General features: G+C 36.5%; 1 protein-coding gene across 1 annotated transcript; it reads right to left on the bottom strand.

The window, feature by feature from the left end:
* Positions 1 to 2,622: 2,622 nt before the first annotated feature.
* Positions 2,623 to 12,007, bottom strand: LOC110457911 (protein SCO1 homolog, mitochondrial-like). The gene is made up of 7 exons (XM_021509414.1): positions 11,775 to 12,007; positions 10,064 to 10,180; positions 9,423 to 9,516; positions 6,724 to 6,924; positions 5,898 to 5,990; positions 4,809 to 4,924; positions 2,623 to 3,348 (listed from the first exon to the last, which is right to left on the bottom strand). The coding sequence occupies exons 1-7, from the start codon at positions 11,862 to 11,864 to the stop codon at positions 3,205 to 3,207; spliced, it is 855 nt and encodes a 284-aa protein (XP_021365089.1). The 5' UTR covers positions 11,865 to 12,007; the 3' UTR covers positions 2,623 to 3,204.
* Positions 12,008 to 14,006: the final 1,999 nt, after the last annotated feature.

Here is a 14,006-nt window from a genome sequence, read left to right on the forward strand (position 1 = left end):
TCGTCTGCTGCTGGGGGAACAATGTCGGCATTCTCCGAATTTTCAATTTCCTCAAGAGTTAATATCAGTTCTTTATCCGTAGAAACAATGTCGGATAGAACATCAAACCTGTTTATCTCTTCAATGAATACCCCTAACATATCCTCTCCGCTTTTTGCATGTTTATCACCTGCCCTCTTGATCAGCGAATCCTCCATCACGTCCCGTGTTATTGTTTGTGTTGACACGGGACGATACGTCAAAAAGAATCGATAACCACGAGAAATTCCGAATGAAGTGCACGCTCGATTTGGCGCATTTTTCATATTAGCCGAGTTGAAAGTGGGCCAAGATAATAGTGGCTGAGTTGTGGTAATTTTATCATTAGAGGCCCAGTTTGGTTGTCATATTGTTGTGCCGGAAAAGACATACGAATGTAATATAATAGATAGCTAATTAATAATAGCCATTACTGTTCTTGTAGTCTCAACCAAGGACTGGTTTTCGATTGTTCTTGAGTATCGTGTACACCCCTTTCTTGACACTTCATTTTCCCCTTAAAAAGTGCGCACTATACGCAAATATTAACGGTAGTCGTTGGTCAGACAAAAAATATCTAAATCAGTCAATATAGCAATTTATAATACGGCATTTAACCCTTCGGAAACCTAAAAGGTCCCCGATTCATACTCGGAACATCTTTAGGTTATATGTAGTTCTGTGGGAAATTTGGAACGCCTTTAGGTTTTAAGCTATTCCTGTTTAAAAAGGAAATCGATATCTGAGTTATCTTAGAGCTTTTAATTAGCGCCTGGTATATATTCCGACAGAGGCAAGACACTTAACAGCCCAAGAAAACAGAGGTAATCTGGGACTGAAACCAAAATTAATAGTCCTCATTGCAATTAATTTACAAAAGGTGTTGTATTTTTTTTTATTGTAGTTCACCGTAACGTTAATATACGAATTTAATGATTTTTTTGTCATGTCAATTGCGGCAATGAATAGCAGTAGCTGATCATCTACATATATCTTCTGAGGAGCGCTATTGCGCTCCACATGATGTCGCAATGTACATGAAACAAAAATCCATTCAATCCCTATTTGTAGCATGCACAATAACGGATTAGACAATGTTGAAAGTATCTCTCGATTCCCACAGACGTTTCTTAGAAATAGCTGTTACGAACATAATCTAAAACGGAAGACAGCTGGTGGCAACTACTTGGTTTCATACAGGAGCAGGTATAACTATGTACCAAAGGGACCATACATAACAATTATCATATTTTCCTCAAGTTCTTTTCGAGAAATCGCGATAATACCTCTCTGTACAATATCAATTATATCAAAGTTGGCCTCCTGGTCATTTTGCTTTTCCGAATCGACCATATATGCGGCGAGGCCAACCATTGGTGTCAGGAAAACCATTTTTTTGTCATAATCTTTCAGTAGTTATGAAAATAAGATGTCACACATTTCCACACGAAAAATCAAATATGTTTGCATGGTGGTAATTTTACGCTATAAGATGCCTTTCAAACTGAAGCACGCCCTACTAAGGAAAATGGAGATTTTTTTGAATCCAGGGGTTTCGATCTCATACGCATATATCCTCTTGGAATATCTGTCATGACAAAATTGAAGGCTCCCTAGCTACATGTATAAGCCATGTGATTGGTTTTTAGGTTTAAAGACGAGACCTATCCCTAGACTGAGGCCTGTCCCACAGGGACCTGAGAATTTTACAGCTATATTTGGACCTAAACTAAGGTGTTTAGAGTGATTTTACATGTGTTAGGGGCTAAGATTATACGATCATTGGGGGTGTCATTTTTACCGACAAGTCTATCAAATTATCAGGTCCCTGTGGCCTGTCCTTGTACTACATCCAACTTGAAAACCTGATGATTTTTCCGTTCGCTGCTAAATGATCTTCAGGACATAACGTTAACTAGGCCACTTGTATCATTTGTGAAGCGACGCAAAAAAGGGCCTTTGAATTTGTCATGACATACAGACTGACTGAAGGATACCGTACCAAATAGCTGATGATGGCAGGGAAAAAATATTGAGCCATTCCAAATTTATTATTAATAATAATAATTTGAGGTTATTGTATACCCCTTTTTACAACCTAGTTTGCAGGTCGTCTCAAAGCGGTTCACAAATTATTATCCGTGGTTATAGGGCTTTACAACCAGCTAACATGTTTCTTAACACCCTGGGGAGCATACAGCTGGTGCTGCCATATGGCACTCACAGCTAGAATTCAACAATTCTACAACTGCCCAACCAGGTACTCATTTACAGCTGAATAGACTGGATCAAACAGAGTAAAGTATCTTGCTCAAAAATACAACACAGTGCCGTGACATGACTCAAACCTGCAACCATGCGGTCACAAGCGCAGCATCCTACCACTAGACTACTGTACCTCCTATATTACTGCCTGGACAGGATTAGAATTATATTTCATAATTGACAGTGTTCTTGACATTGACCTTTGGGTATGGGGTACTAATCTGAGATGTTTACCTCATCCAGTCATGATCATGCTACATTCATTTAAATATATGCAGAGCCCAGGACAAATAAAAGGAGACAGACACGGGAAGGAATATAAGACAGAGGCTAGGGTCGCAGTGTAGTCATATATAAGTAGAAATATTTATTATCACAAGTATTACCAATTGTCTAAATAATCAATATATTATATACTACAGTAGAAAGCTCCTGATTAACACACATGTACATATCTCACACACCTAACTTCAGATATCTAATACTTTTCAAGCAATAGATGCATTTAAATGTTGAAACTACGAACAAGAAATGAAAGCTCTTGGAAATTGTCATGTACAGTTGTACACAGATCTCAACACAAGTTCACTCTCTCATGGAGGAGGTCCATTGTACCAATAAGTAATGTACATGTACCTGAGCACAGCTTAGTATCATAAAGTACAGAAAGATAGTACCACCATATCAAAATATCTTCCAAATTCTAGCCAAAACAAATAGACTTGAGAACAATGAACAGCTGATATCTAAACTATTTCTATCAACAGCTGAAAGCTTTACAGAATTGAATTATCCTCCTTTTTTATATATGTTTAAATCAGTCTGGTTCAAAATGTGGTATGCTATTCAATTGAAATTAAAATCAGATAATTATGCAGGTCAATGAAGTGATTTTTCTTATTGTTTTTAACAAAATTTATGTTATTCCTTTTTCTTCTCTTTTTCATATCTTTTCATCTTTATTTCAATTTGTTGGACCATAGTCTTTTTATCCACTCGCTTTGGGTAATAGTCTGCAAATGATCCATCTGGTCGCACCAGGTAGCTTATGATGGCGTGGTCAATCTGTAGGGAGAAACAAACTAGGTACAGTACTGCATATTAAACACTTCACACATATCATATACTTGTAATTTGTATGAGTAACAGTTTGTACAAAACATTTGTTAAAGTTATAACTTGTATGAGTCCCATGTGCAAGTTATTCAATATGTACATTTTACAACATACAAGTAATAACTTATACAACATTATGAAATTATAACTGTATCCATAAATTTAAAGGTACATTGTAAATGGTATTGAGCAGACTTCATACACAGTAATAAGTGGAGGTTTTGCACAGTTAACGAGTAACAAAATAAGATTTCTCCCGAAGCCACTATAAGTTTCCTCACTTACGACTCATTAACCTGCTATGAGTTGGTTAACATTTTTGGTTATACACGGGTGGGTAGCGTCCTGGACATTATTTAGCTGTTCAATCATTAAATTATGACGTCGCATAACAATGCTCTTTGACATCATTTTCCATTAGGACGTCATGATTCATGACATTTTTATCCCCACCAAAAAGAGACATGTATTTCAAAGTTTTTTCTGCATGAAATATGAACGTGATTATCACGTTTATCAAACTCTCATTAGTTCAGATGTAAAAGACACTCAGTAAACCTTGTATCTTTATACAATTTGAAAATTTAATCGAGTTAGATAAACATGATGGCCAATTATTACTCATTAAAAACCTCTATTTATAGACCACTGAAACATCATTTCCTGAGAGAAACTAATAAAACGATATAGTAATCACTGTAAAAATCCTTAAACCAATATTTGTTACCTAACCAACACTAAACAAATGGCCCAGAGAGCCTAATGGATCACCTGTATACTTAAGCAATCATTGCAAAATATTCTCATTAAAAGTGGCATTGCCAGTTTTTCCCCATTTCAATCTCTGTAAACCTCTGACCTAATCCAGTATGTCTCAAACTTGCCCTTTGGCCTAAACACAGTATATTTGCAAAATACTTGCACTGTTGGTCAACACATGATACCCAAGTATCATAGGTCTAAACCTTGAGGTCCTAGTATCATAGGTCTAAATCTTGAGGTCCTAAGACAATGTAGCTTTAATTCTTAACATATTAGACCCCTGCATCCTCAAACAAAGGTCAAGGTCACTGATATGACAAAACTTTACAGCTCCATACAGGCTTATATTAGTAGTCAAATATCAGAACCCTGAGCATTATGGAACTTCGAAAGAAGTTTTAAAAATGTTCATACCCATTCTACACCATGTTCAATATTGACCCCAGCCAATGATTAAATCAGACCTCTAAGCACAATATTTCAGAAAGAAAAAAACCAAATTGCACTGCTGCTGGTAAATGTAGAGTAATGGAGTATCGATCATATCACTTAAGGCCTCATGAGATGTTCTTGTTCATATCTAATTGACGACATGTTTCTATTACGGTAACATACATCTTGACAAATAAAGTTCTATGATATCTTACTAGATAATCTCCACTGTCATCTACTGGTCCGGTAGAAAAGAAGATTCTGTAGATTTTCCTCATACTTTCAAGCTGTTCTGCAGTTCCAGTTAAACCAAGCAATGTCGGCGAAAACTCTGCAAAAGTGGACAAAGATCACAAAACCCATCAGTGTATATTACGACATATCTATGTCTACTTGAAAACTATTTATGATAGGAGAACCAGTTTTGAGTCTTGATATTAGGCCTTCTGATGAGGTTACAGGGTATTTACCACTGTAGGATTGCACAATGCTTAAGATATATTATTGAATGTCATTTAAACCATCATCTCAAGATACATGTTATAATGTTACAGTCAAACTTCCATAAATCGAACGAGGAAGATTCCAATTTCTTGATGCGTCAGATTTTCCCCTTATATAACACTACATGTACTGATATTCACATCTCATATGCTTACAGGGGGTCGAGCGCCGGAGGTATGGGAGGTATCATAGCTGGAATAAAAATCTACTAGGCCCTAGAAGTCATATCTCGTGTTCTAGGAGCTCATTTCATTAACAAGTAAAACCCAACTTTTTGTATGAATGATAATAAATTTTGTACTTCACTAAGTAGTGCTTGATTTATCAGACAACAATTTTCATGAAGTTTATTTTTGTTTCTTTCCTTTAAAAAAAAAAGAAATTAATAAAAATCTATGATTAAAGAAAAAAATAGAAAATGTTAGTGTATCCTTAAGTATACAAGTATACATGTATGCTACCCCTCTGTATATTATCTCAAAGATGTTCAAAGTTCAAAATTTGAGAGTCAAAGTCTAGATGTTTCGCTCTTTTCCCAATAGCCCTACAAGGTTTGAAAACATCAATGTTTGATTGGTATATATACAAGTGTCCTGAAATTAGTCAATTATGGAAGCAATGCATCCTTTTGAAAAGCATAATAGTACCAGGGGGCACAGTATCACATTGAGGGGTTGCTCGAGAGATAACAGGACAATGAATAGACATTTGTTGTCATTTCTACTGACTTGCATGGGTGGGACTATTATCAGGCAAGGGCTTATTGCCAGCTAAGAATATTATATTTACATTTATCTTACCTTTACAATATTTCTTAATAGCTTTTGGTGTGTCCCGCTCAGGGTCAAGGGTCACAAACAGTAGCTGTATGCTCGGGAGGTCGTTCCTTTGACCTGAAAAATCAATAAAAATGTACAAAACATGGTTCAATTAATTTTTGGCAATATTTCACTATAGGAGGTACAAAATCTACAAAAAAAACCAGAGTCAGTTTATTTTTGGCAATAATTCACTATAGGAGGTACAAAACGTACAAAAAACATGGTTCAATTAATTTTTGGCAGTATTTCAAAAAACATGTATATGGTTCAATTAATGTTTGGCAATATTTCACTATAGCAGATACATAGAAGTGTTATGATTACTTTTCCACCATTAAAAAAAGTGATGAACTTTCCACAACTACTACAATGCGTCAGTGAAATCCAATTTAAATAACAGTTTATGTAGCAGAAAATGAACAAAACAGTTTTGCCTGTGACTGATCTATTATCTTTGATAGTTAAACACTTATCACTGGTCAGGCTATTTATGCAACCAATTCTATTTACTAGAAGGTAATATGTTTATCTGTTTACTATTTACTAAAATACCTTAATGAACAAGCGAATACTATTCCGCATTTGGTGAAAATGCCTTGATGACCTGTTTATGCTATTGTAACATTCAGCAACTGACCACACTCGACGTTGCTGAGCTAGTGAACCTGAGCATGTACATGTCCTCTGGTTTTCTTTATGGCTCGAAAAGCTAGCTTGGCAGTACTTCAGTATTTCCCCCTCCAATTCCTTAGCTATTACACTATGATGATCCAATCTCTTATCACTAGTATAAACATGTACTCACGGAACACCGCCTCTACTTTGGCCAACTTGTCCAGCTCCTCTGGGCACACATCTGGACAGTGTGTAAAACCAAAGTAGAACAACACCCACTGACCCTCAAAGTCCTTGTCCGTCCTGGTCACACCGTTGTGGTCAGTGAGTGTCCAGGGCTTCCCTCCTATTTCTATTTTCCCGACAACCTGAGTCTCTTGCTTAATTTTAACTACAAAAACAATATTGGAACAAGGCATCACATCACAAGTGATACAAATCCTCTCGCATTCACACATTGAATTGAAAATTCAATGATGTAATATAAACTGCTCTAGTGACTGCATCTGTTGAAGGTATTGTCATGGCAAACAAGTGTATCAAATCTGTTGAGGAATGAATTCAATAGTAACAGTGACCTTGACCTTCAACGCAGTTACCCAAAACGCAAACTTGTTCAAGGTTATTTGCCATACCAAAACCTTGTATCAAGTTTCATGCAATTCTGTTGAGGAATGCAGTCGCTAGAGCGATGACAAAGTATTTTTCTAAAAATACTAACAGTGACCTTGTTCAAGGCATTGCCATACCAAACACTTGTTTAAGTTAAATGAAACTCTGTTGAGTAATGAAGTCGCTAGAGCAATGACAGAGTTTTTCTAAAATAGTAACAGTGGCCTTGACCTTCAACGCAGTAAACAAAAAAGTGAAATTGTTCAAGGAATTGTCATACTAAACATTTGTATGAAGTTTCATGAAATTACGTTGAGAAATGAAGTCGCTAGAGTGATGATAACGAGTTTAACATGCGTACACACAGAATCCTATATATCCCCTCAAACTTTTGTTAATAATCTTACGGTTACCTTATTGCAACACAAATCTTTTATCAAAGAGATCCACATTACAAGGAGCCTCTAAAATCACCTGTTACTTATCAGTGCAGTTATTTTACCTTCATAGGTGTCAACCTCTGAAACTTTCAATGAAGGTGATCTCACTCATTCCACATTTCCAATGAGGGAGAAGTGCATCAAACGCAGCTGAAACTGCTTTGCTTAAGTTATCTTCCCCTTTTCATGTATCAAAATAAACCCGAAAGGCATTTATTTGATTCAGACACACATGCTATACTCATTACACACACCCTGCAGTAACTAGGGGATCATTTAACCACTGGATGTAGATTTTGAGTTTGTGTAAGTTTGGACTTGAATGAGGGATTTTTGAGGGAGATTGGTAAATTTTGGTCAAAATGAGGGAGTATTGACAGCTATGTACTTGATCAAAATTACTTTTTTATACACCTGTCAAATTTGAAGGGAGTATTATGGCATGGCATTGTCCATCCGTCCGTCCGGCTTAAATTTTTGTTTGTCTGGCAATCTCCTGCTACATTTTTAGACCGATCTCTTTGAACCTTGGTATACATTATAATCATGATATGAAGTTGTGTCTCCCTTAAAAGAATTTTGATTCAACAATTTTTCCAAAAGTTATTGCCCTTTGTTTATTTCAGTATTTGATTTTTGTCTGGCAATCTCCTCCTACATTTTACAAAGGATCTCTTTAAAACTTGGTATACATCATAATCATGATATGAAGTTGTGCTTCCTTGAAGAGAATTTTGATTCGACAATTTTTTCCAAAAGTTATTGCCCTTTGTTCATTTCAGTATTTGAATTTTTGTACGGAGATCTCCTCCTACATTTTTTGACAGATTTCTTTGAAACTTAGTAGATTAAATAATCATGATATGTTGTGTTTCCTTGAACAGAATTTTGATTCGACGATTTTTCCAAAAGTAATTGCCCTTTGTTCATTTCAGTATTTGATTTTTTTATCCGGAGATTTTCTCCTACATTTTTATAGCATGTCAGCTACCCACTCTTTGAATGATGCAGATCTTATTTCAATGTAAGAAAGTATATAACACTATATGGCATTTGACGGGCGTATATTGTTCCGCCCTGAGGTACTCTTGTTCAATCTCTGTAAAGGTCAAACTGCATGATGTTATCAAATATTTTGTCATTGTAACTGCAAAAAGAAAAACAACAACTAACAGTGCATCATTTGAGAAGGTTTCTTTCAATTACCCTTATACATGAAAACTCCTATATGAAAATGTGGAATTCTCCAACATCCTTTGGTATCGGGGAGTGACTAATCAACAAAAAAAATGTGGTCCCAAAATCTTCTAAACAATAATAATACATTCTGTTTTCAGTCCGGTTTGTTGATTAGTCACCCCATGACCTACAAAAATGATGTTTGCTCTGGTGGGAAAGTTTGAACGTTTGAAAATGGAAGACTCTACTGACGAAATTTAGCAGCTGTTGGTGATAAAAGAGCTGATTTGGATCAATAAATAATCCATTTATCAATATATGTCAGGTATGTGTTGTGTCATAGTTGATTCTTGTTGCCATCACCTCATAACTCTCCGATACCAAATGGTGTTGGATAATTCCACGTTTTCATATAGCAGTGCGCTCTGGCCCCACGCCAGACATCTATCTGTCAAAATGTCAAAGTCTGGTGTCGGGGCCAGGGGAAACTCCAGCAACAGACATCTATCTGTCAAAATGTCTAAGTCTGGTGTCGGGGCCAGGGGAAACTCTGGCTATATTAAAATGGGTGACACTTAATTTGAGGCTATAGGTCTGCCTCTGGAATGACATCATCTCTCGATCCTCCTAATAGTCTCAGGAATAATTAATCTCCTACCTTTTTTGCTTTTCTGAGCCATGTTATCTATCACATAGTAAGCGATGCCACCCACACCAGTCAACGCCAGCGTCACTGCCCAGGCAACATTTTTCTGTTGGTAAAAAACAGCAATAATTTAAAAACCTGTTTACCTTAAGATGAATGAAAACTTGGTTTATACTTTCTTGATTTGACATTTGTCTGAAATATGACATATCTTAAAGCACCATTTCAATATATCATATTTTACAGAAGATATATTTTATAGTTATAGACTGAAAAAAGAGGGTATTGATATAAACCTCTTTCTAGGGGTGAAGTTTTCCAAAAGAGATATGTAATTCATTTTCTTCAGTAAGCTTCATCAGTTTGGAAATATGTAATATCTATCTTCGTTATTAAGTGTAATTAATGGTTGATTACTATAATATTGGACAGAATAACTTCCCTTTTCATGTATTTAATGGGTACATTTGACCAGGATGCTGCAGACTTATCTAAGTTATAGGTAGCCTGGTATCAACAGATATTCATTAATTTAGATTGTCGACATATCACTAAAAAGTTACTTTTTCCATCATATGTTTTTCAAAATTTTATTTTTTATATATTTTAGAGCTTTTATATAATGCAATAAAAGTACAAGCAATTCATGTTACATTTCCTGCTGGCCGAGTGGCTGCCCCCCGTATCTCGTTCTGGGATGGTTTCAGTTGTGTTCTCTTTAAAAGGCTTGTGTTTCTTGTGTATAAAGTCCGTTGCACTGGCATTCTTGACTATGAATAAAACCAAAGACAAGAAATTATTTTCACACCGGACAGTTGAAAACGAGTAATAAGGGTTCCTTGTGAATGTGAACATGTATCACTTTGTATACAGTGGCAAAGTGAATAGCCACCAAACATCTGGTTATTCTTTGTTACTCAGCTTACCCAAAACTTCAAGAGAATCCAATTGAAATGAAATTATGTTACTTAACTGCCACCTATAAAAATATCTAAACGTCAATCATTCAGATATATTGTAAGAGGGGAAGAAAAATGCACTACCAGATCAGGGTTCGAACCCGGGACCATCCTAACTCTAGACGCTCTACCAATTGAGCTACCTGGTCGCTGACGATCAACTCAGGCCGGCCAGTTCCGCTACATTCCTCCCTCCTTTTTTAAGTCTTCGCCCACGAAGACAAAGCTATTTACAAACCAGTTTCAGGCATCCCCTTGCCAAGCATACACCCTATGCTTGAAACAATCAAGGGTTGGTCACAGGCATTACTGTAACAGGAGATGAAAAATGCACAGCCAGACCAGGGTTCGAACCCGGGGCCCTCTGAACTCTAGACGGATGCACTACCAATTATGTACCTGGTTGCTGACGATCGACCCAGACCAGTTCCGCTACAATATATCCCAAAAATTATTTAATTTACTATGCTTAAATAAGGAATTGTGATTTGATTAATTTGTACATTTGTTTCATGGCTATTTGGGGAACAGTCACAACTATCATCCCGAGGCAGGGGGAATCCCTGCGGAACTGTTTGCCCGAAGCCGCTATAGGCCAAGGGCAAACAGTTCCGCAGGGCTTCCCCCTACCGAGGGATGATTGTTTTGACTGTTCCCCAAATAGCATTGAAACAATTGTTTTATTACCAAATAAATATTAGTATCAATGCAGCATGCAATGATACCATTGCTTCAACACTGAGTCGCGGTCACCGAAACGCTTGAACAAGCCTAGGGCTCTCAAAGGGGTAACAGTTTGCTATGACCGGCAAAACAGTTTTGACTGTTTCACCCCTACAGCCATCGTCGGATACCCACGGTTGATTTCGCTTCGGTACTCACTGAGTACCGAAGCGAAATCAACCGTGGGTATCCGACGATGCCCTACAGCCAAAATTGGACAAAAGGCCAGAAACAGTCAAAAATGACTAACTCTAATTCATATAGACTATTGGGTAATAACATTATCTATCTGTTGCAATTTTTTGCATCGTTTTGTGGTGGGACTCAGTCCCACATAATTTGGGCTGTATGGTGCGGTTACCGTCATACAGCCCAAATTGTTTACAGCGCCCAACTGGAATCCTGAGGTGCCATGTTAATTGTAGTCCATGCAGGGCCTTTGCCTGTCTATTGCACTATACTCGTTGTTGTTGAACGTCGATAGGAACCTTGAGCTTGTGAAGAGGTCTAAATATCCTCTTTACTGGTACATGTTAAACAGTTTGAAGTTAAACCCAATTATTTAATAATTAGTCTAAATATAATACACAATGGCTTTTTAATTGATAACAGAATGTTTGAACAAATATTAAATACGTGAGTCATAACAGAGGGTTAGTAGAAGGTCACTGAAAAAGCTTACGCAATAGTGTAATCTGGAAAAATTTCGAGTGGAATTAAACAAACGGTGCATATATTTCGAGCACAATCTTTGGGCTAAAACACCTTCCATGATGCCACTTGATCTTCAAATCTCAGGGTTGAAATATGTAAAAGAGTTGTTTGACTGTTTGCACGAACTCAGTTAGCTATCACGTTCTCGTGTACCTGGGCGCCGCCATATTGTTTGTATAACGAATCACAGCTCGGTAACGCGTTGTAACGTCCGGAAGAGCCTCGTAATGAACAACCGCTTTGTCCGTTTTTAAATGTAACATTCGGGCATTCATTTTGGCGGACCTGCAAATATTTATGCAGGCTTTGTCAAAGCTCGTCGGAAAGCAGCATCAGATTAATTAGGTCCGACATTATTTAATAAACGAACAACAGTTGTCCGACCAGTTGAACGAAAACGGCTGGTCGTTCTCGTTCCGACCTTAGTAGTTCCGGTCCGGCCCCGCAATAATATTATATATATGATTCATGTTTAAAATGTAATTCCTATTGATTTTATTTATCTAATGCATATTATTTTACCAATTCAAAAAAATGAAATTAAAATGAAAACATATATATCACATTGTAAAAATCCTGTGACAACATTAAATCCTTTTCTATTGGAGACCAGGTAATTGATTGTAAAAATAGTGTTACTCTGCTAGGTGTGGAGATTGACTATTTATTGAAATTTGATGACCATGTATCTAGGATCTTTAGAAAGGCCTCCAAACAACTAGCTATTTTAAAAAGAATTGGAAATAATCTTACCAACAAGGGAAAGATCACCATTTTTAAATCTTTTATTTCATCTAATTTCAATTACCCTAGCCTGGCATTTTTGTAGCCTCAGAAACACTCGTAAGATGGAAAAGATACAGGAAAGAGCTCTGCGTTTTATTGAAAACGATTTTACCTCACCTGTGTTAGATATTTTACGCAGAAACAACCTCACATTTTTACACGTTGTTAGAATGAATAAGACTATGGCTACAGTTCGAAGTCTTTACAATTTTAAATGGGTTAGCTCCAGAATTTTTAAATGATTTGATTGTTAAAAATAATGTTAAATATAATTTCAGGCAAGAGAACACCATTCAGGTACCCAGAGTTAACACAACAAGGTACGGAAAAAAGTCTTTTCGCTTTGAGGCTGCCCAAGTGTGGATCATTTTGCCGAATGAATTGAGGTAAGTAGAAAATGTCCAGAGCTTTCCCAGACTACTGCACACTTGGTACAGCCAGTTGTGTTACTGTGCCATATGTAACTAGTCGTGTTTGTTTGTTCCAACCTTTTTCATCATTTCTATACTTAGTTTTTACCATGTCTTGCATTTGTGATACCATGTCTTGTGATACCATGCTTCTATGCTTTTACTTCCTTTCATTTTTTTATTAGTGCTCTTATTTACGCATTGTATGACTTACTCAATGCTTGTCAAATCATCTTTTAGTTTATGCTATATTAGCATAAATTATATTAGGTCATTTTTTTAACTCATGCCATATTGGCATTTATGTATACACTGAACCATGGTTTCTTAGTTTGTGAGCATGTGTCACGAATCTTTTGTGCAGCATCAATTTTAATATAGATTTTTATGTATACTTTGTTCTGTACGTGCCAAGTTTTTAATTACTGCATGCTGTGATTTAAAAAAATCTTGTCAGTGTGTGTATAAACCTTGCTATATGCCTGTTTGTTTTCTGCATGTTGTCTTATATATCCTGTTTATATACCTTTTTTTGTCGTAATAATAGCTCTACAGAGCTAATGTTCCCACTACAACATATACGACTCTATAAATAAAAATTCTGTATTATACGTCTCTGGTATCTTGTACAACAATCACCGTATTTTGTTTATCTTATTACCCCGTGCGTTAATTGAGCTGTATGGCTTTTATTAAACGTCCAGGAAGCCTAAGAAGAAGAAAATGATACTATCAGCAGTCAAATATAAATCACAGATTATGTATGATGAATGATATCTCTTTGGTGGTGCAATCTCTTCAGAGTTGTCGTTCCTTACGTATATATATACACTCACTGGCTTTATACGTCTCTGGGTTCACCAAATATATCTGTAGTCGATTCAAAATAGGCGTATCGAATCAGGGTATCTGACGGGAAAATACTAGGACGCATCAGAGGAAACTGATGTCGACGCGACACTAATTTTGATATTTGCTCCCAGTGTAGACCAGAGACGTGTATA

This window comes from Mizuhopecten yessoensis, unplaced genomic scaffold (genome assembly GCF_002113885.1).
Source record: "Mizuhopecten yessoensis strain PY_sf001 unplaced genomic scaffold, ASM211388v2 scaffold179, whole genome shotgun sequence".
NCBI classification, from domain to species: Eukaryota; Metazoa; Mollusca; class Bivalvia; order Pectinida; family Pectinidae; genus Mizuhopecten; species Mizuhopecten yessoensis.